This window comes from Aspergillus stella-maris (genome assembly GCF_047715825.1).
Source record: "Aspergillus stella-maris strain CBS 113639 unplaced genomic scaffold BDV14scaffold_11, whole genome shotgun sequence".
Lineage (NCBI taxonomy): Eukaryota > Fungi > Ascomycota > Eurotiomycetes > Eurotiales > Aspergillaceae > Aspergillus > Aspergillus stella-maris.
This window is the reverse complement of record NW_027396805.1, coordinates 448,439-475,143: the sequence shown is the minus strand read 5'-3', so window position 1 is coordinate 475,143 and position 26,705 is coordinate 448,439. Positions and strand designations below refer to the sequence as shown.

Genomic DNA, 26,705 nt, shown 5'->3' with positions numbered 1-26,705 from the left:
CTTGTTGCAGAGTGCTAATGCTTTCTGCTTTTAGGGTTCCGGTTCTTGATAGGTAGATTTCTCTTGAGATTTAATTAATGGATATGAACGGCCTATATGTGCCAATTGATGAATTAATCCTTGTTGCTTAGGTATATGTACTCTGTAGCGGCGTAAATGCCGATGCCGAATAAATGGTTCCCATCTACTTTGAGTCTGATAGTGCGCGCATAGGAACGGAACGCTGCCATGGAAAAGACAATCAAAGCGTTGACAACTAGATAGAGTATACATCAATCTCTTCAGCAAGTGGATGTTTGGCCGAATTAGTATAGAGACCTGGCATTCAAATGTCGAATCCTGAAGCCAACACCTATTGCAGGTTCATCTAAACGCAGCTAGAGGTAACCAACCTTGGGATAGGAATTGACACAGGTTTTGTCCTTTGGAAAATAGTTTTGGCTCATAATGACAAATAAGAAAGCCTTATTCAACAACTGGCCGGCTGGCCCAATGGCAAGGCGCTTGACTACGAATCAAGAGATTGCAGGTTCGACCCCTGCGTCGGTCAACATTTTTTTATTTTATTTTATTTATTTTGTTTGTCCTCAAAGTAGAGAACGCAAAAGAAAAAAAAGAAGAAAAAATCTACCTTTTTTGGGGGGCAGAGTTTTCACGAATCGGATATTAACTGAGTACAACAAAGAAGGGGATGTTTCGAAAGGCATTGTTCACATTACAAACACCAGGATATATAACTTTTCTGTAGACCAACCCTAATTTAAATTCTAAACAGAACGCCAGACATGCATTGTACACAATCCGTCAGATATACAGTGGCTACTCGCGGGTCCATCACATCAAGCAATGCTCTCAAAGACACGCTTCTTGCCGGTCCCCGTGCTCCGCTGCTGTTCCTCCCAGCGCTCCTCATCGATGTAATTACTCGTACCCTGAGTTTTAACCTGCTGACCAACGAACTGCAGAGCAGAGAGGTTGAAGCCCATCTCATCCTTCTGGCGCGTGAGGACCCGACGCAGCGACGCGCGGATACTATCGAGCATAGGCCGCATGAGCTTGCTGGCGACAATCTGGCGATGGTGTGTCTTGAGCATGAAGAAGAGCACGCGGCATGTGAGGGGGACGTTCCATTCCCGGTTTGCCCAGATGTTCAAAAAGGTGAAGAGAGCGGGAACTTTAGAGAACGGGAGGACGAGGAGGGCGTCCTGTAGGGCGGCGGGAGGGATCTTAGTGACGACGTTGAGGAGGTGTTGTTCGGCGGAGATATTGTTAAGAGCCATGTACAGCGGGTTACGGGCTGGAGGGGCTGCATTCGGTTGCCGGGCCTTGACGGCGCGCCACTCGCGCATGATCTCAAGATCCTCTATTCCGAGGTCGAGGGCTTCCATGATCTTTTCACCGGCCATGAGGGTGTCGGTCGTTTGCTTGCCTGCTTCGACGGCTTCAGGTTTCTCGCTGTCGATGCCCTCCTCTTCTTCGAGAGAGGCAGCAAGGTTGTTGTCGTAGATTTCTTCGAGTTCCTTTTCACGTTCTTCTTCAAGGAAGAGGGGCTCGTCGGTTTGTTCCCAGGTGCGGATACTCTTGTCGTGGCTGGCGGTGACGATAAATTCACCGTTGTGGCTGATTGTCATTGCCCAGACTTCGCCGTGGTGGCCCGCTAGTTTTTGAATGTGTTCGAACTTGTCGCCATCCCAGTACTTGATCACGCGGTCCTTGCTGACACTGAAGAAGTTGTGGCCGTTGTTATCCTGGTTGGTGGGCACGAATGCCACGGCCATGATGCTGTCCTCGTGGGCGAGGAAGGACTTGTGGCAGTCACCAAAGTCTAGACCCCACAGGCGGACTGTCTTGTCGGCTGAGCAGGTGACAATGAGTTTGCTGTCCCATGAGATGTCCATGTTAAGGACGGGAAGCTTGTGGCCGTAGAGGTTGAGGAAGAGCTTCAGAGAGTCATTGAAAAACACCTTGACGGTGTTGTCGAGGAGCGCAACTGCGAGCAGGCGAGCGTCGGGTGAGAAGCGAACGCTCAAAATATCGTCTGAGACTTTGAGTGTTCTCGAGTGAATCAACTTTAGTCGTGGCGTCGTTCTCTTGGTACCAGGGATCTCTTCTTGCACGACCTGGAAGTTCCAGAACTTCGCAGACTTGTCGGCACTACCACTAACCAACGATTTGCCGTCGGGATGCACCTGGAGAGACCATACGGGCCCTTCGTGTGCTTTGATGGTATCCAAAAGGGTGGATGAAGCGATATCGAAGACTTCGAGCTCTCCGTCCTTGTTGCCGACCACAACAATCTTGTCACCTGGTAGGAACGCAGAGCATAAAGAATAGCCACACTCTAATGTTCGTAGACAGTTTTGTGTCTTAACGTTCCAGATCTTAAGGCTGCCGTTGGAAGCAGATGCTAACATTCGGTCGTCGGAGCTGAGGGCAACGGATCTGATATCGGTGCGATGCCCTGGAATATCCACGGCCAGACTTCGGCTGTAATCCACTTCATCCTCGCTCTTGCCCTTCTTGTTGAGAGTTGCGACACTGTAGGCTTCCAGTTGGTTGTTCGTAGTAGCCGCCAGCAGTTGGAGTTTCCCGCTTGACTTGGTCCTAATCCAATCGAAAGACTTAACCTTACCGCCGGTTCTGACAATGATGTGGGAGACAAAGACCTCAGTAACCGGTGCCGATGAGACGTCATCTTCCGCCTTGTCGGTAATGGCCTTCTCCGCAGACTCATTTTCTGCAGCACGCTGGGCTTCCTTTTCCTTTCTTCGCTTGCGCTTTCTTGCCAGACTCTTCTGGACTTCTGTCTCGGGACGGATACGCCAGATCTCGATTGCCTTTTCTGAACCATGGAAAGCAACATAATCCGCTCGTGGGTGGAAGCTAATCCCGATTGTTCGATCCTTTCCGTTGCGGTAAAAAGACCCTCTATCGGCAAGAATCTTACGGTTTTCTGAACCGGCTTTCTCTTTAGATATCTCAATCATGGCGCTCTCGTCAATCGACCAAGCCTTGAGCTCGCCTTCGTTTCCTCCAGTGATGCAACCGCTCTGATCCGGAGCAAGACCTAAACTCCAGCACTCCCCGTTCGACTGTGCAACATGTGTTTCGATGCAGTGCTGTGATGCCAGATCCCAGACCTTTATCAATGCATCCTTTCCAGTCGTAATCAGAAAGCCGGCGTGCTCGCTTAGACCGGCTTGACTCAGTATTTCGGGCGACGGAACAAGGAAGTGCAGCGAGGTAATCTGGTCTGTGTGTCCGCGCAGTTTGAACAGTCCGACTTCCGAGATCAAATCCCAGAGGATAATATCAGTGTCGCGTGAGCCACTTGCGAGGCGAACACCGGCATTGTCAAACGCAAGTTGGGTGATGGCGGATTTGTGGCCGTTGAAAGAGATGATCACGGTTTCGGTCCTCGAATCCCATAAGCGGATGCTGCCGTCATCGTAACTAAATGGAAGCAGTCGTGACATTAGATGTGAATTGAAGAAAGCATGTATTTTTTGCCCTTACCCAACCGCGAAAATATCCTCATCGGTTTTGCTCTGAGTGATGACGGTGACTTGCGCTCTGCATGCAGAATCTTTCCATCTCCCAAGCAATTCGCCTTTTTTGATATCCCAGCACAAAACCTCCTCGCCTGCACCTACCACGCCTCTGCCCGCACCCGTCGGACGTGCGATTCCGGAAATCGCATCATCCTTGACCCAGATCGCATTCGACGATGCGGAGGTGACGAGCCCGAAGGTTTTCGAGTGCTCGAATTTTCTGAGTAGATTACCGGTCAGCAAAGAGATCATCTATACGAAGCTCAGTGTAAGCAGGGCATCAACTCACAGATATGACTTCACCATAGCGAATGGGCCGTGTCTTGAGAAAAATTCTGGCAAGCAACCGCTATCGATAGAGCGGAAAAGCGACGATAAAATATTACGGCGGGCAGCAGAGACCAGAACTGCCGTCCCCCACCGCCTCGTGTGTCCCCCCGAGCTGGACCAACCACCAACAAACGTCACTCCATCTACTAGGCAGAAGAGAGGAGAGGGAACCTGGAACTCTTGATTTCAATTGATTGCGTTGACTGCCACGATGCTCTTGCTAGACTATGAAAACGTTCTTATTCGGTCGCTCCTGACCGAGCGGTTCTCTGGGTAACTATCTGTCTCCCCGCGTTTACTCCCCCTCAGTCTACATGTCCCGGAGCTGACAGCTTGCTGCATACAGAGCCCCGCCGGTCTCCGTTGACCAGATTGTGTCCGATTTCGACGGCGTGACGTTCCATCTTTCTACCCCCGAGTCCAAGACGAAGATCCTTATCTCCATCAACGTGAAATGTTTCCGAGAACTGGTTCAGTACGGTGCCCAGCAGGTCCTGGAGAGGGAATACGGCCCCTACATTGTCGCTCCCGAGCCCGGCTACGACTTCTCTGTCTTGATCGACCTCGAGGACCTCCCCGATGATCAGACAGCGAGAGAGGACCTCATCATGCGACTAGCATTAATGAAGCGCAATGCAATGGCTGCTCCCTTCGAGAGAGCGTTCGACGAGTTCGCACAGCTGGCGGAGGAGGCTTCAAAGTACACCTCAGAGGCAGCCCCCGCGGGTGTTGCAGAGGGCGGAGAGGTTATGGCGATCCACTACCGGGAGGAAGAGGCAATCTATATCAAGGCTAGTCATGACCGAGTGACTGTCATCTTCAGCACAGTCTTCCGAGAGGAGACGGACCGTATTTTCGGCAAGGTCTTTTTACAAGAGTTCGTTGATGCCCGACGACGTGTTTTGACACTGCAGAATGCGCCTCAGGTTCTCTTCAGGAACGACCGGCCTTTGGAACTGGCAGGCGTGCCAGGTCTCCAGGACAGCGGTGAGGGCAAGATCAGTTATATCACCTTTGGTACGTTATCACCTGATCTTTTCAGCCATTTCCAGACGCTAATCCGGCAGTCCTTTTCCCTCGTCACTTGACGCCCCAGCGACGCCACGAAAACATCTCTCACATTCAGACTTTCCGCGACTATTTCCACTATCACATCAAAGCCTCTAAGGTAAAACACCAAGTTCGAGCCCAACGAAGGCCCGGCAACCCGCTGACACTGCGAAGGCATACATCCACACCAGAATGCGCAAGCGCACCGCCGATTTCCTTCAAGGTATGTGCCAAATCCAAATTCCAAATGCGTACGCCGAAGCTTCGACTGACCAATCGAAGTGCTCAACCGGGCGAGACCCGAAAACGAGGAGCGAGAAAGGAAGACTGCCAGTGGGCGTACTTTTAGAGTCCAGGGATAGGAATGGGCGTAGAGATTGCTCATGTTTGATTGTACATTGCAGGCTAAGCACAGAAATGGAGCGTTATAATTTGATCAACGAACCCCGAGCTCTGTTGGAGACCCGTAGGCAGGCTGCAACGACGGTTAGTGGGTGGTCGAACCCATGTCTGTCTTGGAGACGGTGTAGGAGCGGCCGAGAGGAAGTAGCGACGAAGAGACCGATTATGAGGCCAAAACTAACAGGCCCGGGACTTGGCAAGCAACTATAGTCAAGCGACATGAATAGTGAGACAGCTGCATCTCTCCTCGCTTGACGACTTGATGCAGTTTCTCCAGCACTTTCCAGAAAGCGCCCCCTTCTGGGCTCTTCCACATACAGGCCGTGCTGGCACCCATGGTCATGGAGCTGGGATGCTCCCCGCTTCCTCATTGACGCCGTGTTTCGCTTTCTTTGTGCCCCAAAAACCCAAATCCTCTGCTAGAGCCTAATTTTCCTTCGGCATCATTTCCCCAGGCCTTATCGTCGCACGCCATTCGAGGAACCATCGAATTAAAGAACGTGGCCTTGCGGTTCCCTGAAACAGCTTGACAATCCTGACCGCATGCCTTTCAAGTGTCACAACTTGCTGGGTCACAAAGGAGCTTGAAGATTGGATCCCAATATGCATGCAAGACGAACAAAGAATGGGATGCGCTGATTGAGAGCTAGCAGGGGTTGTTCTTGGCCTGCAAAAAGCAATGTCTGATTGGATTCTTGAATCCTTGATCTTCAGAGTTCAGATGCTCGCGGCTGACATGTCCTGTTTGTTGGACTTCTCACTCCATGCACGGAGTAGATTGGCAATAGTCTGGGCGCCTCTCGATGATGATGATCAGCATCTTACATTCGGCGTCCTGGAAAGACACCCCCTTGAACCCCGACCGACGCCGCTTGTTCGATCGTCGATTGGATGGTTCGTCCCAGCGCAACGGTTCAGTGTCGCACGGTTGCCGCAGCGCTACGGCCACGCCTCCTGCTTGGAGAACGAAAGGCTACCTACAGGACTCAAGATGATGATTCTCCATGTTTGCGCTCAGACATGGCCCCGCTCTGTTGTCTCGGTCGGTTCGGAATGTGCTTTCCCTGGCGATGTTGTACAAGGATCCCTAGATTTCGGTCTGCGCCGCCGCACGGTATACCTCTTTGGACTTTGGTAGCGTGCCGGACTCGTGATACAGACACTTGCCCGGACTGCTGCGTGATTGCTTTTTGAGTTGCCATGCTTTCCCAACGACTGACCCACCTGTCACAAAAGGAAAACAAAACAGGCGCCCGCCTTTTCTCATAGGGCCAAATGTGGCTTGGGTCACGCTCCGTACCGGATGACGCATCGTTGTCATGTTCTATTTGCGTTGCCCGGTTATACCTTGCAGATGTCCCTAGGATGCCTTCCAAGCAACCATTCAAGGAGCTGACATTTGAGTCAAGCCATTTTATGGTTGGAGTCATGCCTGCTATTGGAGTGTCTTATGCGACTAAGTCGGGGATTGGTCACCAAGGTCCCATGGCCTTGGGAGGGTTGTGGTAGGTCATGCTGGGACGAACCATGAATCCTTCAAACCTTGATGCATCACACGAAAGCCTTATTTGCTTTTGCATTCACTTTATTAAGGCCTCTCCGGATCCGTGGCTTTGGTAAACTAGTAGTTGACGGGTTAATTATTCGCTCGCTGATCCTCATCACCCCTAGTGCTGTGCTCCCTGCCACCTGCCTGCTGTCTTTCGGAACCCGGAAACATTGACAGCCAGCATCAAGATCAACAAACATTTCCTAGAGCGGCTGTAGGGCTTGCTTCCAGCAACCTTCTGGCCCGTTCTCTGACTCGTTATCGTCCCGTCCCTCGAGCACGTCTTGTCGGGGTCCCCATGCCTCGTTTCGTGTCGAAGTATAAAGCTCGCTCTAAACCGGAATTTAACAACTCTTTGTTACCCGCTTGTTCCGTGGCTGTGCATTTCTTCCTGCATATCTCTGACGGTGTTTGCTCAATCTGACGGGAGTTCCCTTATTCGTGCAACAGATCGATAATCCGGTTGTGCGACGTTACTCAGCTCTCCCGCGATTCTGCTTGAATAAGTCTCGAATCTTTCTCTTTCGCTAGGATTCAATATACTTCGCTGCAATATAGTCGAGGATTTGGCAACTCGGCTCTCCCCGTGGCCTCGAAATCGTCAAAATAATGATTGCAAGAACCGATTCCCATCAGGAAGGCCGATTGTACGAATCACCCTTGACGGATTGGATTCAATATCTTCCCCCAGAGATAGCCCTACAGATTCTTTCTTATCTTTCTTTTGGAGATCTGCTCTCCTTTGGAGCCACAAGTCAATTGAACAATCAGTATCATATCCTCAGTCTCAAGAGCCTCAGGCTAGGCGTCTTTGAGAAAAGAGTGCACTCATTGATATCTCTCCTTCAAGCCGGATGGGCCAACCCTGACCACCTCAGGGGTGCCTGGGTCGACAAAGAAATCGAACAGCACCATATGATTTCTCACGTTCATCAACAAGAAAAGCCAAGGAAACTACGGACACAGTGCGACAACCCTAGCAAAACGACAGACCAAAAACATCGAAGTTCAACGACCCGCAACAAACCACCAACGCAAGAACAGATGGTGCGTCATCAAAACCAGATATTCGGTAGAGTCTTAAGGCGCTATGGGCCATCGCTGCGAAGCCTCGAATTTATGGCATACGATATCAGTCAGGAGGGCGCGGCTGCACTGGGGACAAACTGTCAACAGACTCTTCGGCATCTCGCTCTACGGTTTGAGCATCCACATATCCGAGACGGAGTGGTGAGACCGAGTGCTTGGCTTCATCCCGCCCCTGGGAATGAAGCATGGAACTCGCTCATCGGCATTGGTCGGATCAAGAACACCGGTCTTTGCAATCTTGAGACTTTGATTATGGAAAGGGCCGGCATCACACCATGGCAGCTGATGATGCTAGTGAAGAAGAACCCTAACCTGACCACCCTAAAGCTGAGAACCTGCCGAGGCGCTCGGCCTGAGTTTCTCTACTGGTTGGGAGGAATTGAAAGCGGCTTGGATAAAGGGACACAGCTCCAAGGGCCTGCGCCTGGTGCAAACCTTGAGGTCCTAGCTCTGGAGAATTGTCATAAGCTCCTCGACGGGCCTATGGAGGAATACGAAGATGTCCCAGATGATCTGTGCGACTATGGCTTCGAATGGGTTAGAGGTCTAACTAAGCTGAGAGTGAGTTGATATTCAGCGAACTTTGAGGAAAGCCAGCCGCTGACTTATGCTCTAGTCATTGTCGTTCAGTGAAAGCGCAAATTTCCCATCCGAACTTGTCCATAGGGCAAACAAGACGATCTGGAAGATCCCGGAGGTTATCTTACCATGCTGTCTCTATGATGCAAACAATGTCATTGCGGTAGACCCTATGTGGAAGTAATCCGGAATTGGCAGAAGTTTCTCGATGGGTATCATGATGTTGATGAATAACGGATGGAGTTAGGGACTTGGGACTGAGATGAATGTATATCTAATGTTAATGCTGCATAGAGTTCCGCGAATGTCATAGAGCTGCTGCTGTCATTATCCTTTTTACGCTTGTCCAAGGTTTAAGCCGATCTTGACGATGACGATGTTGAGGATGTTGTTGTTCTGGTTGAGCAAAATATCATCAGAAGACAGAAGAAACAACGTCATCAAAACATGAGTTGCTTGTCAAACAACTTACCTCTTGATGTTTGTTGAGCCTTGTTGCTCCTTGGGTTTGTTGTTAGAGAGAGGAAGGACTCACTGCCGGTGTTTGGGCTCCTGCCACTGTTACTGTGGGTTTCGTCAATTCGCGCAACAATACCTGCCACCTTCACTTTTCACACTTGCTAGATTCTAAATCTAGGTCTCCTCTACTGAAAAAGACTTTCCCCTCTATTATCCATGCATCCTCTCCCTTCATTTGTTGTGACTGAGCAACACTGTCAGCTGAATTACACCATACCACCAACTGTCCAGTATGGGCAACTACAGAGCATACTCGCACCTTTGGGACCTCACTTTGCGCAAACTGTTTCCCAAGCGGTTATCTCTTCCCAGGACACCGGATTCTCATTCCAGCTGGTATGGTCTTCAGCAGTCGCCGGGTGACGACCATACCGATGGGTTCTACAAATACTCGCAGGAGATACTGGAGAAGGAAGCGCACTCGGATAAATTGCGGTCGTCGAATAGTACTGCTGGTACATACGCGTCTGCCGTGAGTCCTTTCATCGGCATGAGCAGTTAAGCGCATTTGGATGTCTAATTGTCCTTCTAGCTTACAACTCCGAGTGACCGTCCTCCGCTTCCCTATACCGTGAGCTCGCCTGATTGGAATATCTTCTCTACATTCGTCAAAAACTTGGAAGAGATTGAGGATGAGAGCGTCTGCGACTGGCTTGCCAGTGTTCTGTCTGTCTGGTCTCGGGTTTATACAATCTCGAAGGTTGTTGTTATGGCTTTCATACACTATGGCGTGGATGTAGGTGTCTGGCTCTGTCTGACCTGGTTACACCTACTGATGGTATGCCCTGCTTAGTTGGACGAAGGACCTGACGGCATCGTAGCCCATATGAAACGCGCAGAAGAATTAGTGATATCGAATTCGATTACAGACCTTGTCGACAACACAGAGAGTTTATACTACGCTCTATATGCCAGGCTTATTATGGAGATTGCCGGCGCTGACCTATGCGCGTCTTTCACCCTCGAGTTTCGTCGGCTGCCCATCAAAAGCGCATTCATCCTACCGGAACCTAGTCAGCTATGCAAGATCCTCTTCGTGTGCAAGCAGACGCTGGATACAACCACGATGTGCGTCAATCTAAATAAAGACCTGGTGACGGAGCACCAGAAGCTCTACATTCGCCGCACAACAGACAAATTACTAAAGACTGGCTTCATCTTGGATGACCTAATAGGGTACCGTGAGCATGCACTCGGCGTTGTCAACAACAAGTCCTCCGACTTCTACCGGAAATGGAGCAAATCATCCGTGCTATATCAAATGCCACCGGGCAATGTCCTCGCGCTACAATCGGAGAAATACTTGTCGTTGACGCCCAAGTTGGCCGTGCAACAGGCGGTCCCAGCCTTGAACCTTCCTTTCATCGAGCCAAGCACAGTTCCTGCAGAGATCTGGCATCGTGAAATCATTCTTGACCATCGTCAAGCCACATTAGCTAAGTTAGAAGGCAAATGTGTTGGAGAAGCTCGCCGTGATGAAGGTCGACGCCGCTTGCTTGACTTTGTTCGGGAAAGAAAATGCATCTGTCGATCGGTCTGCATTTGCTCACTGGAGTGCACTCAACAAGTTGAGCGTTGTTGTCCATGCGCTGAGAGAATGCTAAGTCTTATGGTCGCCCAACGACGAAACAGTGTTGGTCCCCTTCCGTTTGGTCCCCGGTGCAGTGCCCTAGCCAAGGCCGCCTTCCAGGGTATAGCATCCGTTCGATCAGACGCGGACGATCAGGAGCTGTCTATGGAAATAGATCGCGCAATCTTGATTTTTACAGAGGAGATTCGGAAACAGCGGTCTGCAGGTGCCATCACAAACGGAGCTGTTATCTGAAAAGCAATGCGCTGTACAAGACGTTTGCTGATAAGCTGATAACGTCGGAGAGCAGGGCTAGACTCTCGCAAACCGGGGTGGATGTGTTTTCCGAGGAAACCGCCATGAACTGATAACGAATGCTCCGGGCAACGTTGACGCTGTTGGTATCACATCTACAATCAAAAGTCTATCTACTAGGAGTTCAGGATTCCATAGCACTCGGCGATACCTATGTCACTATAGCACTGCGTCTAAAAGGCGTACTTTGTACAATAGCAGGGGAGAAGCAATACATACGCAATTAGAGCGGAGAAGATGGTCCGTGTACAAATGAGCACAGGCTGACAGTAACAGGAACACGAAGGCCGCCATAGTCTAAAACCTACAGAGTAGAAGTCAGAATTCTCAACGAGAGTTACGCATGTAACTTTCTAGTGGCTTGAGTGGCTCAACAGACTGGACGATGGGTCGGGCTAAGACCAGAGTCAGTGTCATCATCCGCCGATAAAAGCGCCGCTCTCCCACTTCACGATCCCCGGATAAAGAATCAACGTACCACTTTTTCCACTTGAGCCATCCCCCACCCGCCTGAACACTATTGTGGAGAGTATACCTGGGAAGAGAGCTCCCACTTTACTTACAATTCTCATTTGACAACCCCTCCCTGCGGGCATGGTGCCTAGGCTCCCTAGGTCCCCCTCCGCATCATCGCCATCCACTTCGTCATTGTCGCGGGCATCGCCATCAGCCTCATCCCCTTCCTCGCTCCACCGCGGGTGGAGCTGGGCGTGCAAATCTAGAAAGACCCTGGTGCGGCGCTATCACCGCGCCGTCTGGCCCTCATACGGAATCACCACGCCCGTCCCCGACCGCAGCCCGCAGTTCCCCATCCTCAGATCGCCCTTCTACTTCCAGACGGGCTACGCGCTTTGCGCGAAACGCACGCCGCGACCCTTCCCACCTCCTTTTCTGTCTCCGCCGTCTTCGTCTTTCTCGGATCCGTTGACGACGCACTATCATAGTCAGGATAAGAGGTTATCTGTGAGAGGCGAGCTAGTGCGAGGGTTGAATAATGGTGATGATGCGGTGCTCGTTACGGAGAACTTCCTGGGGGTGAATGACGGGGTGGGTGCTTGGGCGACGAGGCCGAGGGGTCATGCTGCGTATGTTTCCTATCTCTATCTGGCCAACTTCAAGTTAGACTGCTAACGACGGTGCCGTGCAGACTATGGTCAAGACTAGTCCTGCACTTCTGGGCCCTCGAAGTCGAACAGATAACCAACCCCGACGCAACAGTCGACCCAATCGCGTACCTCCAACGAGCCTACGAAGCAACAACACAAGCTACCGCAGCTCCAAGCGAATGGTTTGGAACGACAACGTCCGTAACAGCGCTACTACATAAATCGCTCGACAGCATGGGTACAGAGAAACCTCTCCTCTACGTCACAAACATTGGCGACTGTAAAATCCTAGTCATCCGACCAAGCCAGAAGAAGGTCCTCTTTCGCACAGAAGAGCAATGGCACTGGTTTGACTGTCCCATGCAGCTGGGGACAAATAGCGTCGATACACCGCGCAACAATGCGGTACTGTCGCTGGTTGATCTTGAAGAGGATGATATTGTCCTTGCGCTTTCGGATGGCGTACTCGATAACCTTTGGGAACATGAGGTTTTGTCTATTACGCTGGATGGGCTAGATAAATGGGAGCATGGACGGTATAATGATAAGGAGTTTGATTGGGCGCCGCCGGCGGTGCTTTCTGAGGAGAAGATGGTGTTTCTTGCGAGAGAGTTGCTGCAGGCTGCGTTGGCGGTTGCGCAGGATCCCTTCGCTGAGAGTCCTTACATGGAGAAGGCGGTTGAGGAGGGGTTGGCTATCCAGGGTGGTAAGTCTACTCACTCCCAATCTGTTGTCTGAAAGTGACCAACTAATGCCTGCTACAGGTAAAATGGACGATATTAGCGTGGTCGTCGGTACTTGCAGGAAGAGGACCGGCGAAACGGATACGGCTCCTACGCGATTGCCGCTGGGTGATCAACCGGCTAAGTGATAATATTTCAACATATTCAGGAGGATTATTGGTACATATAATCTCAACGTGATACGAAGTAAAGACATTGCATTTTGATTTGTTGGTACAGGGCAACTGGTACATAGTTACGGGATGATATTCGCATTTGCATGGATTGGCGGGTTGAGTTCTGTTGTCTTTTGATTCAGGTATATACCTTAATATAATTTTACACCGAGGCTTCTCTAATCTCATATTTACACCTATTATTCTAAAGCAAGAGAGGTTGATTTCGACCCCGGTCCGAAGTACCTACTATACCTACCCCCACAGGCCGTGTTTGACCAGTTTGCATCAAGCTCCAGAGGGCATGGACCATGTCCGAGTCGATTATTCCTCCGCATCGCCGCAACAACCTCACCAACATCGCATTTACAATAATCTTCACATAAATCACAATGGACAATCCCTCAAAACGAAAACTCCAGGGTCCCTCATTACCCACCGAATCAGGACCAGAAAATGACGCCCCAGACAAACGGCGCAAAGTCATCGGGCCCGCAATGCCGCCGCCCACTGCAAACAGCGACAGCGACAGCGACAATAAAAGCGACAACAACGACGATAATGAAAAAGACTCAGACTCAAACTCAGATAGCGACGACGACTTCGGGCCCTCCCTCCCTCCCCCCGCAGGCTCCGCACCAAAACCGCAAATAGCACCAGAACTCCCGTCGCAATCTATACCCAGTACAGCGCCCTCGAAACCCGCGCCCCAGCGCGACGCATGGATGCTTGCCCCCCCCACATCCGGCAGCGACAGAAATCGCGTCGACCCAACGAAACTTCGAAATAGAAAATTCCAGAGCGGGCCACGGGTCGGGAATGCGTCGTCGGCTGGAGGAGGAGGAGTCGATAGTTCCTGGACGGAAACGCCAGAGGAGAAAATGAGACGGTTGCAGGATGAGGCTATGGGCGTGCGGCCCGCCGCATCTTCTGGTGGTGTGGCAGGAGGAGCAGGGGGCGGGCGGTCTGAAGCAGAGGAAGCGAAAGCGCAGGCTATGCGTGAGAAGGTAGCGAGGTATAATGAGAAGGTGAGGGGGGAGGAGTCTGGGTCGTTGGTTGATGAGAAGAAGAGGAAGGATAAGAAGGAGGGGGATAAAGAGGAGAAGGAGGATGATCCGAGTAAGAGGGCTTTTGACAGGGAGAAGGACATGGCGCTTTCGTCGAAGTTGACGAATGCGCAGAGACGGGAGATGATGAGCAAGGCGGCGGATTTTGGGTCGAGGTTTTCGAAGGGGAAGTTCTTATAGATCTGGAATTGAATATATGGGTGTATAACAGTGGTTATTGAGCTGTGCTCTGGGATATACAACAAAGGGTTGTAATTCAAGATATGAAATTATGTTTATTTATTCTTAGTTTTCTATGTGCATAGGCTATAGGCTAAATCATCAATCATCAAGTCTCCAGTAAACAAAAGAAAACAAACGTCAAGCTAGACAAGCAGGGGGTATATAAGCAAGAGCAAGCCGATCAGAGGATTTCACACTTCTTAGGCAGTCCGCAGGGACCGCCCTCGTTGTCCTTCTCCTCTGACTTCTTCTCCTGCTTAGGCTCCTGCTTGGGCGCAGTGCTGCCATTCTTCTCTTGCTGAGCAGGTGCAGGCTGGGCCTCGGACTTTGTCTCGCTGCTGCCATGCAGTCACGCGAAGTTGACACGACTGACGTGCTCGTAGAAGGCCTTGCCCTGGGACTCGGCGATCTCGAGCTCGAGAGCGGTAGGCTGGCGGGAGCCGTCGGCGCCCTAGATACATTGTTAGTTGACTTTGACCAAGAAGATCTGTGAAAAGGTAGGGAAGGACATACAGCAAAAGTACCAGCACCCCAAGGAGAACCACCATGAACCTCCTCAAGGTTAGAAAGCAGAGGGAAGGTAGTTTTGTAACCAAGAGGAACGTAAAGGAAGCCGTGGTGAGTAAGAGTGCTCATGGCGGCAATAGCGGTAGACTCCTGACCACCACCAAGGGTTCCAGTGGAGACGAAGATTCCAGCGTACTTGCCCCAGTAGCCACCGGTGGCCCAGATGCCGCCGGTGCGGTCCCAGAAGGCCTTCCACTGGGCGGGGAAGTTACCGTAGCGGGTGGGAATACCGAAGAGCACGGCGTCGTACTCGAGGAGCTGCTCGGGCTTGCTGAGGACGGGGGTGGAGGACTTGGGAGGGGCGTGCATCTTCTGGAGGACCTCTTCGGGGAGGGTCTCTGCGATTCTGGTGTTGTTAGCTATGCTTGGGGGACTGGAGGGGTGGAAGGAAGGGGTGGGTTTAGACATACTGGAAGAGGTCGGCGCTGCCGCCGGCGGCCTGGATACCCTTGAGCTCGGCCTGGGCCAGCTTCTCGACGTGGCCGTAGAGGGAGTACTGTAGGGAGCATGTAGATTAGACAATGGTGTCTTGAAATTGCGTCAAGAGGTATGAAATGCGGGGGCGGGGCAACATACGAAGACGATAGCAACCTTGGGAGCCATTGTGATGGATGTGAACTTGAGGAAGGGTAAAGAAGCAAGGAAGTGGGTATAGAGAGAGCTGTCTGAATCAGAGAAGGGCTAGAGAAGTCGAGGAACAGGGAGCTCTTTATAGAGAGGGAAAGGCGGGGCTTAGTTAATGGTGCAGCCAGGGAGCTCTAGATTTTGTCATCGATTACAGATGGCGGACAGGGGATGTGATTGGCCAATGCAGGCAATCCATGGGTCCATCTCCATCTTGTCCGGTTCTAGCGCGGTTGTACCCACGCTGACACAGACTTGACAAATGCCTGCATAGTGCATTGCCAATTCCGCGCTGGAATCGCGGTATTGCTGCCTCAGGGACTGGTTATTAATGCTCTGTAATTGCTTTTCGGATATACGGACCATTGCGAACAAAATTTTAAGAAGTTCTGGGAACAACTACTCCCAAGGTATAGCAAGTCATAAGCTATGATGTTATAGCTACTATGATCTACTGCTAGCTCTTAATTTGCCACGATTCACCTTGTTGGACGATAATACGCCATCTGCTCCGAAAACAGCTGCCGAAAGTCCCAACATTGTCCAATATTCGAGCAGTCTACGATTTCAGTCGTTAAAGTCTCTTGAGACTCAAACGAGTCGCTAGTGTCTACTCTATGATCGTGGAAGAAATGTTTCCATCCAGTTTATTTCATTTCATACCTAGTGTATTAATCGATCGTAGGAACATTCCAATCGTCCCAGTGGCTATCCAAAACCATCGCAGGACATCCCATCACTGGCGAAAACTGCCCATTCGAGTTGATGACTGGGACGATTAAACTGGAGGATTTCTTCAAGGCCTGAACAGGGATAGGGTTTCTCGGATCGATTCGGTCACCGGTACGGACGATGCAGGACATGGATGGGCAGTGCGGTGTCTCGGCAAACATCGAACGGTCACCTTAGACTAGCTCCCTTGAACCTCTTAGCAAGCTGTTCACTCTCAGATCTGGGAGACTCGGGTCTTGAGGAAGGGTAACGCTTTCTGGGCTGGGACACGGGGTGTGGAGCTTCCAGCCAGGGACGCTTGGGGGGCCGCTCACCGCTTTCCTGAAGAATAGTGACCAACGTTGCCCATCCGGGGGTATTGATAAGTTGTAGTCCGTCTGTAGGGTTCTGAGTGGTGGCTACGCGGCAGAGGAGTGCTTCTTCGTCCTAGATCATGGTAAGGCGTGGTTAGTATGAGACTAGTCTGTCGGTGCGGCCCGAACAATGAGAAACGTAAGTTAACTCACCTTGTTAAAGGTGCCCAAGGATCGAAGGAAGCATAGGAGGTGGAAGTCGGATACAGCCCGGATAGCTTTGTCTGAATCTCCGTGGGACACCAATTTCCGAGCAAGTGAGCGGAATTCTTGGCCCTCGCCAATGACCTCGCGGTTCTCAATAGGGTATGTGCTGTCAACAAAAAGTGGTTTCGTTTCCGTGGGGAAACCGTGGGTTAAGGTGACCAAGAGGAACTCCACCGGGAAAGCTGGTTTTGCGTTTACCTGCGCGGAAACTCCGTATTCGTTGATCTTGCGATAGAAGACTTCTGGTATGTATCGTGCCTTGCTGGCTGCATCGTCTTCAGACTGAACAAGCATCACAGACGGCTCTGCGGATGGTTCAATGATATCAGCTCGAATCATCTCCACCGCGGAGACCGTGGCTTGGTAGGCGCTGATGGTGATAGCACCCTCTTCATCTCCGCTAAGAACACAAGTTACAAAGTCAGAACCGTAACGGCCGGTTCGGCTCCATCTTGTTATTTTGGGATGCTGCATTTGTAAACGTGATGCAAATGCAATTTCCAAAGAAGAGAGATAATATGAGTCGATATGTCGTTTGCAAACCACTGAGCCGTTGCCTTGCCCGGCGTCAATCAAATCAGTGAAAATGACTCCGACCTTCTGCAGACCGCAGAGTCGCGCAACTTCATCTATCTCCTTCTCCTTCTCCCAATCGTGGAGTGTGACACCGTCAACTTCATCCACCTGTGGCGGCTCATAGATGGCTTGGACGACGGCTTTGACTCCAAGTGGGACTTCCTGATATTCCTCATATGTACCATATAGATATCCAAGGCGCTGGGTGCCCGACTTTCGCCAAAAGTCAAGTAGCGAATTGATGAGGTCTGGTGATGAGAACTCGACATGGTCAACCATGCGGTATTCCTGAGGCTGCAGACTGATTGCACCTGGCTGACATTTGGTACAGATACCTTCCGGCCAGGGCGGGTGACCGGAAAGACAATCTGGTCTTACTCTGTAGTATGGCTCGTCGAGAGGTGGCATGAAAGAGCTTCCCGATTCAGGCTTATTTGTGGCGGCATTGTTCTTGCGTAGGTATGAGTGGAATGAAAGGTGCTTGATCTTCTTCTCCGATAGGTACTTCGCATCGTAGGGCTCCAGAGGCATGCAGTAATCGCACATGCCTTTGGCGCTGTGCTTACACATTTTGTTATCGCGGGGTCGGTGGATTTTTCCGTCTTTCTTTTCCAGACGGTTATCGAGAGCTGACTGCCTGACTACTTCCCAAGGGTTCTTGCCCGCAATGCTTGTGGTAGAAGTGGACGGTAGTTTGATGGTGCTCTCTTGGGGTATAGGAGCTCCGTTCAAACGTCGGGCGGAGGAACCAGCGGCAACCCCATTACTAGAGCCATTTTGGTGATTCTGCTTTGATTGATAACCGATGAAAAGCTTGGAGCCATGGCTGGATTCCAAAGTCAGCAACTGTTCGCCCGCGCGCTATCAACCTCTCTGACCTTAGTCCAACCTGATCGAAAGACACCCCGTCCAATGTATTCAGATATCTCTCTTCGTTCTCGAAACCGCTGGCGCCTATAGGCTTGTTGGAAAGCTTGATCGATGAAGGCTCGACGTCGGCGGGAAGGTGCTCCAAGATCTAGAGCTCCAAAATCAGCAAACGCCCAGTCAAAATGACAAAGAAAGTCCCTGTGCAAATAGACTGTAAATTTGTCAATCATACCTTTGCATGTAGAGAAGAAAACACGTCGTTCGGGGGCACGTTCAAGCGAAACTGGCCGTTCCGGCTCTCGAATCTGAGAATGATCGTGCTGCGGGACGCCATACTGGCGGCTCAAGCGGATACACTGCAAGATTGGCTCGTATCCAATACCGTACCCAGAACTAGGTTTTGGGCTCTTAGGTCATTGGGACATGTATATGGAGAGAATGAGACCGGGGAGGAAAGGTGAGTTGGAGAGGTAAAGTAGGATAGAAAGACAAGTCCAGTCAGCCGTTGTGCCACGCCAATGTCGTAATGCCTTTGATACTCTGCCGGTCATACTAGGCCGCCTATGCAGACACCGCCTTCCATCCTGCGGTTTTTCCTGGCCAGCCCTTCTACTACTATCAGCTTCCTACACTCCGTATATCAAGAGCGAGCTCTAGAAAATAAATCTCACTTCCTCAGAGTCTATGGTTACTTGGTCTTACTATGACTTAACGAACAATCCTCGTGGAATGACTGACAAGTCTACTTCCAAACTAGCTATGCAATGGTCCCGAATGACCATGGACACAAGGAGCGCGAGAAAAGATGCAGAAAAATTATAAAAAATAGCGTAAGGTCATTGCATGTGAAGGAAATGAGAAAACTGAACAAATGAAGTTTACTTCTCGGACACCAAGGCCCTCAATCTCTCCTCCAGCACCCGGCGCCCTTCCGTCGTCTTCCACACCTCATGCGGTGCATCCTTTACAATATCCCAGTTCTTGAGATTCTTCGTGATTGCCGTCAAATCTTCCTGCTTGTCTGCCCACTTCTTGCTCTTGTCGACTTCAACCCCAGAGCTCACAACAATGAGCGGCGTATCTGCCATCTGGACATGCCTGGCAGCCTGGATTTCGGAGTAGGTCATGGAGCCCGCAACCAGGTTCTCCTGCAGCTGTGCGCGGATGAATTTACCGGTTTGGTAGGCGCTGCGGCCGAACACACGGTCCTTGCGGGTACGGTGCTTGAAGATGGCGCCTAAAACTCGGTCAAGACCCAGCGGGGAGAGGATACCGCGAATCCAGAGCCCAAAGCCGCGGCCTGGATTAGCAACATCAGAGAGGAAATCCTCGTGTAAGGTGTCAATGAGGAAAATGCCGTGGACCTCAAGAAGGTGGCGGCTTGCGAAAATACGGCTGTAGATACCACCAATGCCTGCAGATACCAGAACGAATGGGCCATCTTCGCCGGCCAGAGCAAGAGCTTCAGAGAGTGCATCGGAGGCCATGCCTGCAGAGAATGGAGATGGCGCATTGTCAGACCAGCCGACACCAGGTCTGTCCCAGTAGCAGTAGCGCGGGACTGCGCCTTTTTGGTGGAGCTCGTCGATAAATGGCTGGAAAGTATGCTCGACGGGGCCTTCACCAGCTTCGAGAAGGATTGTGGGAGCATCATTGGTGGAGTTGCCGACACAGTCAAGGTGAACTTGGTAGTTGTTGGCGCTGACGTAGTACTTCTGGCCCGGGGCCTTGAGGGTAGCGTCGCGGGCGCGGAGAGCCAACGTGATCATAAAGAGAATGGAGATGATGGCAATGATGGCCATGAAGAAAGTCTCAGTCAAAACGGCGAGCCACTCTCGTAGAGACCGGCGGGTTTCCTCGCGTCCAGTCAGCCGTTCTTCCTCCTCCCGCTTGCCCCAGGCGACATAGCGGTTCTGGATGATGTTGTAGACTGCTATCAAGAATGCCCAGACCACAGTAGCAATACCAACCCAGCCTTCTTCGACCCGGATTTCTGGAACGGCAACAGTAATGCACATGTCGATGAACAAGAAGAGCGCGAGCACGAGGCCCCATACTGTCATCGGCTTGGACGGGACGGAGAAAAATATCAGACCGAAAAGAATGTAACCAACGGTCAATGTCGTATAAGCGAATGCAAAGAAACCTGATCCTCGTGTGTGTAAAGCCGGTGCACTGACAAAGAGGGAGACGAGGAGGAATGTCCACCAGACGAAGCTAATGCCGAGGAACGCAGTCGAAAGCCCTCGCAGAGCCCGGACGCTCCAAAGATTGTAAGGGGAGACCTGTAGTGTTGTTAGATCCAATATAATGCACACTGTAGGGATGTTTAAGACATACGGCAGGGTCATCAGGACTGAGATACGGCTCGTTCTCGCGAGGGATGAGTCGCGTTCTCTCATCGGGAGGACGCTGCTCGGGGTCTTCATCATTGTAACGGTCCCCTTCCCGACTCTCGGGTCTCGATCTTTGCAAGTAATGAGCCATCGTGTCTGCTATGCGTTGGAAACAGCCGGATTAGCAGAGAGACTGTGGAATGGCCAGAACGAGGGATCTCCAGGTTTATAAACCGGCGGCGATCAATGTGACGATGTTGACGTCATTGCACGCAGCATAGTTGCGATCGGAGAACCAACAGATCGCGAGGGCTTGCTGATCGCCTGCGTGAACCGGATTTGCAGGCTGGACGAGCCCGCTTCGATTCATGGCTAGTACCAGTCGAGTAAGTGGTCTTGGCCAAGGGTATATTTGAAGCTGATCATTGCATGATTGCAGAGAAAGAACCGGTGGGGTTAACGAAGCTAAGGAGAGCTTCCCCCCGCAAGCAATCCATCTCTATCGTTCTCGACTCCACGGTGCAATCCACCTCTCTTTTTTCTGAAGCTCGATAACCAAGACGATGAGCGACCTGCAAAAGTCCTTCTCCAAGTCCAAACTTTCCAAACTGCCCCCAGAACCTCCGCCTATTCCCGAATCCCTCCGCGAAGAAGATGGCGACTCCGCTTCGTCTACAGACACTGTGACCCCGTCGCCTATTAAACAGCTCTTTGCCCGGCCAGGAGGACGCCGAGGGTGCGTACATCTTTCCTTCTTCTATCTACGGTAGGATGGGTTATGTCAAGAAACTAACTCGGGGGCAAGCCAGGTCATCAACATCGCTCGAATGGACCGACTTTTTTGCCCAGGAACTGTTCCTTTCGCGATGCATTAACGACATTGACATAGTGCATCATGCATACCTTACCCCACCGACTAGATCAGGTCCGCTCTTTGTCATGCATCATGGCGCCGGCTCTTCAGGACTTTCGTTTGCAACTTGCGCTGCGGAAATCCACAAGATCATCCCTAATGCAGGGTTCCTTTCCCCAGACGCCAGAGACCATGGCAGTACAACTATTGCTCGAGCAAGCGAGGATGATGATGCCAATCCAACGAAGGTCCAGCTTGACCTTAGCTTGGACACACTGAATCAGGATCTTCTCTTCGTCATTCGCGAAACGCAAGCTAAGATGGGTTGGGAGACTCTACCGGATATTGTCCTCGTCGGACACAGTTTGGGAGGCGCGGTGATTACGGATGTTGCAAAGAAGGGCGAGTTGGGCTTCAAGTTACTGGCTTATGCGGTACTGGATGTTGTTGAGGGTGAGTTTTCAGTTTATTGTATGGGGGAGAATCTGGAAGCTCAATTAACCCAACAGGTTCCGCTATGGATGCCCTCCAAAGCATGGAAACATACCTCTCCACTCGACCATCCCGCTTCCCCTCCCTCGCTTCAGGAATCGAATGGCAGTATGTTCATCTATCCGAACTATAATTTACTCCTTTGCCTAACGGTGTCACAGCACACGCTCGCGCACAATCCGCAACAGAACCTCAGCCCGCGTCTCTGTGCCATCCCTCCTCTACCACGAAGACGTTCCCGTAGACCCATCAAAACCCTGGGTCTGGCGAACCAACCTCGCTGAAACGAAGTCCTTCTGGGAAGACTGGTTCGTTGGCTTGAGTAAAAAGTTCCTTGAAGCTCGTGGTGGGAAGTTGCTTCTGTTAGCTGGGACAGACAGGCTAGATAAGGAGTTGATGATTGGACAGATGCAAGGTATGTTATACTCTTGTTCGATTTCACACCCAACCTCGCATATAGAAGTTACGCTTACTGGTAATCCAACTTCCAGGAAAATACCAACTCCAAGTCTTCCCCGACGCAGGACACTTCGTCCAGGAAGACCAGCCTGCCCGAACTGCACAAATCCTAGTCGACTTCTACAAACGCAATGATCGGAGTGCGCTAGTGCTACCTCCCAAAGTAGCCGACATGCAAGCCTCAGCTGCAATGAAGAAAGGACCAGACCCTGGGATCCCGACGGCGAAACCTGAGGGCGGCAGTACAGGCTCTCTCGGTAGGAAGATATAGAGACAAGGACAGAAGTTATGTTTTGATGATGGCATGATGGACACATTAAGATAGTCTTTGCTAGGTACTAGCTAGACAGTCGAATACGAATATTACTTAGTAGAGTACAGAAGTCGTGCAAATGCTGCAATGTTCTATAAAAGATAGTACTGAACAAGCCTGAGGCTGAAACGAGAGACGGTTGCTTCTTCCTCGTGGCCAAACCTTCGTACCTTCCACTTTGGGTGGGCATATGCGAGGAAGGCGCGATGGGACAGTCGCTCCTTCCCTTTAAAGCTGGACCATCGCACCTGCCTATTCAAGATACAACAACTTAATGTTGTAAGGAAGCTGCCATCCAGGTTCAAGCGTCTGCGCCTTCCATTTATAGTGCGGGGGCTATTTCAACTTAGGCCGTATAGGAAGGTAGCTATCAAATTAGCATTTTTAGCATTTCTGTATGGTATGTATGATAATACAAATCCACCCCCAAAGAAGAAAACACCAATGCCATCTTCAACCCAGCCGTGACGCCGTCAGGTTGCTTTTTCCTGCCAAAATTCCTTTCCATGAAGATATTGTAGAGATAATAAGTGGGAAAAGGGTATCGGGTTTTATGTTCCAAATTCTTCAGAGAACAAAACAAAGGACCGCCGCTGGGGGTTGAGTTAAGGAAGATAAGCGCCACCGGCAATAATCAAGTTCATGTTGGTGAACTTCACCTTGTAAACGGGGCTCTTCTTCGTTGGGAACGCGCTGATTTGGTCTGGTGTGACGACCACATCTTTACCCTTTTTCTTACCGCCACCGCCGATTCCCCCTGGGCCGACGGCATTCGATGGTTGCGCGGCATTTGTTGTTGTGTTGGCACCATCTATCTTTGTACCTGCGCCACCTTCACCGACGACGCGGCCTTGCGAGGGGTCGTTTGCTGGGCCCGTGACGTCCCAGATGCGGACTGTACCATCAGCGCCACCGGAGACAAGAACGCTCGACTCAACGCTCCAGCTAAGCGACCAGATTCCGCCCTTGCCGTGACCTCGCATGCGCTTGAGGAGACGTCCCGGCCCGAGGTCCCAGAGGAGGATGGAGCCGTGGTCATCCGCGGACGCGAGAAGCTTGCCGTCGCGACTGCAGGAAAGGGCTGTGATATTTCCTGTGTGGCCGGTGAACATGCGGACTGCGTTTCCTGTTGTGACGGCCCACATGCGCACGGTGTGATCGGAAGAGCCGGTGAAAATGTATGCTGAGTTGGGGTGGAAGCAGACGCAGTCGACGTCTTGATCGTGTCCGACAAAGATACGCTGTTGCCGGATGTGGTCTGTTACCCAGAGTCTGGCTGTCTTATCGTGACCGCCAGAGACGAAGTAGTGACCGAAGGGACCCCATTGGAGATCCCAGACTGGTTGGTCATGGCCCTTGTAGACGACCATGCACTGCCAAAGGTCGAGGGACCATAGGCGGATCGTTCGGTCTGCGGAGGATGAAAGTAACCAGCGGGCGTTTGTCGGTGCCACCGCGGTATCTGTGGGTGTCGCTGATGGAGCGAATGCGACTGCGTAGATTGGTCCTGAGTGTCCAATCAGGCGACGCGAATTCGATGGGTGCTCGTCCACATTGTCATCTGTTGATGTGATCTTCTTTCCATCTAAGCTCCAGACACGGATGTACGACTCTTGCATACCAGCTGCAACGAGCAAATTATCATCCGAAAAGTCCAGGCAGTTAACCCCGTCATATGTGTTGTGGAAAGTGAACATGCAAACACTAACGGCAGGACCAACACCTCCTGTCCTAGATTCAATCCTGAACCTATCACGGTTCTCCCTAACCTTCTGTACCTCAATAGCTACATCGCGTGCAGTCGAAGGAGGGTAGGGAATGTCGGAGCGTGTGGGGGCTTCATCATCTTCTTCTTTCTTGATGATCTGGTCAAGCTCCTGAACCAGGGTGTTTTGACCAGGACCCGGCGGATTCTTTGCGTCTTCATCCGCGAGCTCAGCGCGCACATCGCCTTCAAGAGCCTGCTCCATAGAAAGCTTCGCTAACCTGAGTCGCGGCAAAGTACCGGCCATTGCAGGGTTATCACCAGTGTATGCAGAGCCAGGGTGATGACCTGGGATACCCTCGTCTTCTGTGGGGAAGCTCTGGCCCATCCCAGCTTGGCTGAGCATCGCCGCAAAGCTAAACCGGTCATCTACAGCTCGTTCCTTCGTGATGATGGTGCAGAAACTGCTGAGAATCGCCGACATCACGGATCCGCCTTCCTTCTGTTTGCTCTCAAGGAACTGCATTAGACTGCCAAAGGCGGGGTTGCTGAGGACTAAGCGGTACTTGTTGCCGCGGTATAGCTTGGCGATCGAGTTATCCTGGACGTGCTCGGGTAAACTAATGGGTTCCAAAGCCCGGATGTCCTCCGTGTGTTCTGGCAGGAAGAGGTTCTTGTTGTTATCGAAGAATTGCCGCGCCTCTGGTGTATATAGAGATGTCACCATTTGAATGAACGAATATACGAAAAGCGGCCATAAGACACGCCTCAGTTCAGGCTGCAAGAAGTTAGCCTGCGATATGAAGTTTTTAAGCGGCAAAATCCCACCTTGTACAGATCAAGGTTATCTTCAACCCAAACTTTCAGCAAATCTACAATTCAGTTAGCCTCACGCCCAGAATGCTCGGCACAACACATCATACCAAAACCCATCCGATACTTCGGCCGCGCATCCTCCCCTAACGCAGGCAACGGACGTCCATCAATCTCCTGATTCGCAGACTCCATCCGAAGCATAGCTTCTGTCCGACTATAGCCCTTCTTAGCTAGATAGTCGATGACCTGGCAACAGATTAGCCCCCAGAAGTTGAAATAACCCCACGTAATCCACTGTCAAGGAAAGCGCATCGCAAATTGGAAACTTGCTCACTCACAATCTGGTTCAAGTTCTGCTGCGACATCGCACCCCCAGACGGCGGCGCAGACGGCCCCGGCGTAGGCGCGCCCACAGGCGTAGTCGCCATCTGTCCCGAGTGAGGAGGCATCGGGACACCAGCACCGGGGCCCATACTCCCACTTCGGGGAGCAGGGCTCGGGGCCCCGCCAGGCGCAGACATGTTCGTCGCCCTTTCTGAAGCAAACTTTCAGGTACGGGGTCTGGAAGTGAGAAGAAGTGGGAGCCAAAGCAACGCGGTCGGAGTTTAAGCCGACGCGCGAAAGAAGCAATGCGATGGTGCCCGATTAAAGTGAAGACGCGATGGGATGGTTCTATTCATGCATCTTTATGATTTGATTTGATAGAAGTTGGCGACGGACGTCCAGGTGCTTATGTCAGCTGAGACTGAAAGCGAGCTGAGGAGCTGTCCCCGGATAGTTCACGTGACTGTGTGCCTGTCATTAGTTGGGGAATTCGAGATGGCGATCGGTCTTCTTGAGTGTTCTACTTCTTTATTCCTCGACCGATAACCAACATAGTTTCGGGACACATTGACTGTAAAATGGCTGAAGAGAACAACTTCGAAACCCAGAGCCCAGCTCAAATCTTCACATCTGCAGACCGCATCCGTCAATTGAATGACATCGACAAGGTATGCTCGAGAGCGACCGGACTCAATTCTAAAAACTTACCAACTAACTTGTCTGTCTTTCTAGGACGTCGCAAAATTAATACACTCTGCGGGCCTCGCAATCCAAGCCCTCACAAACGCAAAATTACCAAATACAAATACAAACTCATCCACCGCATCCTCCACCGCCAGCAATACATTGGACTCGCACAAAACCCACTTCAAGGAAGCAACATCACAATACTTCGCTCTGCTGTCCTCTATAGACGTGCGACTGCGCCGACAAGTCTACGCGCTAGAAGAAGCCTCGATCCTTGCGCCGGACTCGGTTGCTCCGACGAGGGGTGGTGAGGGGTCGGGCGGTGCGTCGGGCACACTGGATGTGAGCTGGTTGAATAGTCGCAAGGATACGGTGGGGAAGGAGAAGGAGGCGGAGCTTTGGAGGGCGGCGAGGGAGTTTGTTGAGAAGGTGGAAGGGGAGGGGAAGAAGGATGGGGATAAGGACGTGAAGGAGGAGGGTATGGAGGTTGACTGATTTCGTTTTGAATTCCTGCGGGGATCTTGGTGGGATAATCAAGTAGTTT

The 26,705-nt window shown here is 51.4% G+C and overlaps 14 protein-coding genes and 1 non-coding gene across 15 annotated transcripts; 9 read left to right on the top strand and 6 right to left on the bottom strand.

Annotated features, from left to right (window-relative positions):
• The first annotated feature begins 478 nt into the window (after positions 1-478).
• BDV14DRAFT_t41 lies at positions 479-550 on the top strand. Its single transcript has one exon. It is a non-coding gene; the product is annotated as a tRNA-Arg (tRNA).
• A 92-nt stretch (positions 551-642) lies between these two features.
• Positions 643-3,885, bottom strand: BDV14DRAFT_168800 (snoRNA-binding rRNA-processing protein DIP2). The gene is made up of 3 exons (XM_073767919.1): positions 3,841-3,885; positions 3,517-3,771; positions 643-3,453 (listed from the first exon to the last, which is right to left on the bottom strand). The coding sequence occupies exons 1-3, from the start codon at positions 3,855-3,857 to the stop codon at positions 840-842; spliced, it is 2,886 nt and encodes a 961-aa protein (XP_073630936.1). The 5' UTR covers positions 3,858-3,885; the 3' UTR covers positions 643-839.
• Positions 3,886-4,018: 133 nt separating this feature from the next.
• Positions 4,019-5,374, top strand: BDV14DRAFT_168797 (actin-related protein 2/3 complex subunit 2). The gene is made up of 5 exons (XM_073767918.1): positions 4,019-4,154; positions 4,228-4,898; positions 4,949-5,049; positions 5,106-5,154; positions 5,214-5,374. The coding sequence occupies exons 1-5, from the start codon at positions 4,093-4,095 to the stop codon at positions 5,291-5,293; spliced, it is 963 nt and encodes a 320-aa protein (XP_073630935.1). The 5' UTR covers positions 4,019-4,092; the 3' UTR covers positions 5,294-5,374.
• BDV14DRAFT_15550 (uncharacterized protein) lies at positions 5,203-5,858 on the bottom strand. The gene has a single exon (XM_073766662.1). The coding sequence runs from the start codon at positions 5,702-5,704 to the stop codon at positions 5,357-5,359; it is 348 nt and encodes a 115-aa protein (XP_073630934.1). The 5' UTR covers positions 5,705-5,858; the 3' UTR covers positions 5,203-5,356.
• BDV14DRAFT_15524 (uncharacterized protein) lies at positions 5,779-6,626 on the top strand. Its single transcript, XM_073766660.1, has one exon. The coding sequence runs from the start codon at positions 6,013-6,015 to the stop codon at positions 6,469-6,471; it is 459 nt and encodes a 152-aa protein (XP_073630933.1). The 5' UTR covers positions 5,779-6,012; the 3' UTR covers positions 6,472-6,626.
• A 661-nt stretch (positions 6,627-7,287) lies between these two features.
• Positions 7,288-8,944, top strand: BDV14DRAFT_15520 (F-box protein). The gene is made up of 2 exons (XM_073766659.1): positions 7,288-8,532; positions 8,588-8,944. Exons 1-2 carry the CDS (start codon positions 7,492-7,494, stop codon positions 8,732-8,734), a joined length of 1,188 nt encoding a protein of 395 aa, XP_073630932.1. The 5' UTR covers positions 7,288-7,491; the 3' UTR covers positions 8,735-8,944.
• Positions 8,848-11,201, top strand: BDV14DRAFT_207030 (uncharacterized protein). The gene is made up of 3 exons (XM_073775064.1): positions 8,848-9,541; positions 9,602-9,805; positions 9,863-11,201. Exons 1-3 carry the CDS (start codon positions 9,302-9,304, stop codon positions 10,892-10,894), a joined length of 1,476 nt encoding a protein of 491 aa, XP_073630931.1. The 5' UTR covers positions 8,848-9,301; the 3' UTR covers positions 10,895-11,201.
• An 83-nt stretch (positions 11,202-11,284) lies between these two features.
• BDV14DRAFT_168791 (phosphatase 2C-like domain-containing protein) lies at positions 11,285-13,153 on the top strand. The gene is made up of 2 exons (XM_073767917.1): positions 11,285-12,039; positions 12,102-13,153. Exons 1-2 carry the CDS (start codon positions 11,549-11,551, stop codon positions 12,796-12,798), a joined length of 1,188 nt encoding a protein of 395 aa, XP_073630930.1. The 5' UTR covers positions 11,285-11,548; the 3' UTR covers positions 12,799-13,153.
• A 135-nt stretch (positions 13,154-13,288) lies between these two features.
• Positions 13,289-14,287, top strand: BDV14DRAFT_168788 (GPALPP motifs-containing protein 1). Its single transcript, XM_073767916.1, has one exon. The coding sequence runs from the start codon at positions 13,351-13,353 to the stop codon at positions 14,203-14,205; it is 855 nt and encodes a 284-aa protein (XP_073630929.1). The 5' UTR covers positions 13,289-13,350; the 3' UTR covers positions 14,206-14,287.
• A 1-nt stretch (position 14,288) lies between these two features.
• On the bottom strand, positions 14,289-15,540 carry pst2 (putative NADH-quinone oxidoreductase Pst2). Its single transcript, XM_073767915.1, has 4 exons — positions 15,391-15,540; positions 15,225-15,310; positions 14,761-15,160; positions 14,289-14,698 (listed from the first exon to the last, which is right to left on the bottom strand). Exons 1-4 carry the CDS (start codon positions 15,415-15,417, stop codon positions 14,597-14,599), a joined length of 615 nt encoding a protein of 204 aa, XP_073630928.1. The 5' UTR covers positions 15,418-15,540; the 3' UTR covers positions 14,289-14,596.
• A 476-nt stretch (positions 15,541-16,016) lies between these two features.
• npl4 (nuclear protein localization protein 4) lies at positions 16,017-18,672 on the bottom strand. The gene is made up of 4 exons (XM_073767914.1): positions 18,409-18,672; positions 18,185-18,324; positions 16,677-18,132; positions 16,017-16,596 (listed from the first exon to the last, which is right to left on the bottom strand). Exons 1-4 carry the CDS (start codon positions 18,508-18,510, stop codon positions 16,339-16,341), a joined length of 1,956 nt encoding a protein of 651 aa, XP_073630927.1. The 5' UTR covers positions 18,511-18,672; the 3' UTR covers positions 16,017-16,338.
• Positions 18,673-18,829: 157 nt separating this feature from the next.
• On the bottom strand, positions 18,830-20,940 carry BDV14DRAFT_15456 (uncharacterized protein). The gene is made up of 2 exons (XM_073766651.1): positions 20,517-20,940; positions 18,830-20,461 (listed from the first exon to the last, which is right to left on the bottom strand). The coding sequence occupies exons 1-2, from the start codon at positions 20,661-20,663 to the stop codon at positions 19,055-19,057; spliced, it is 1,554 nt and encodes a 517-aa protein (XP_073630926.1). The 5' UTR covers positions 20,664-20,940; the 3' UTR covers positions 18,830-19,054.
• Positions 20,843-22,702, top strand: ppe1 (putative ribosomal protein/carboxylic ester hydrolase (Ppe1)). Its single transcript, XM_073766652.1, has 5 exons — positions 20,843-21,248; positions 21,322-21,818; positions 21,875-21,965; positions 22,019-22,272; positions 22,349-22,702. The coding sequence occupies exons 1-5, from the start codon at positions 21,076-21,078 to the stop codon at positions 22,585-22,587; spliced, it is 1,254 nt and encodes a 417-aa protein (XP_073630925.1). The 5' UTR covers positions 20,843-21,075; the 3' UTR covers positions 22,588-22,702.
• A 231-nt stretch (positions 22,703-22,933) lies between these two features.
• On the bottom strand, positions 22,934-25,823 carry BDV14DRAFT_168771 (putative transcription initiation factor TFIID subunit). The gene is made up of 4 exons (XM_073767913.1): positions 25,489-25,823; positions 25,258-25,396; positions 25,163-25,206; positions 22,934-25,112 (listed from the first exon to the last, which is right to left on the bottom strand). The coding sequence occupies exons 1-4, from the start codon at positions 25,669-25,671 to the stop codon at positions 23,235-23,237; spliced, it is 2,244 nt and encodes a 747-aa protein (XP_073630924.1). The 5' UTR covers positions 25,672-25,823; the 3' UTR covers positions 22,934-23,234.
• A 229-nt stretch (positions 25,824-26,052) lies between these two features.
• On the top strand, positions 26,053-26,656 carry BDV14DRAFT_197598 (mediator of RNA polymerase II transcription subunit 11; the record flags this gene model as incomplete). Its single annotated transcript, XM_073772727.1, has 2 exons — positions 26,053-26,142; positions 26,207-26,656. The coding sequence occupies 2 exons, from the start codon at positions 26,053-26,055 to the stop codon at positions 26,654-26,656; spliced, it is 540 nt and encodes a 179-aa protein (XP_073630923.1).
• Between the last annotated feature and the right edge of the window lie 49 nt (positions 26,657-26,705).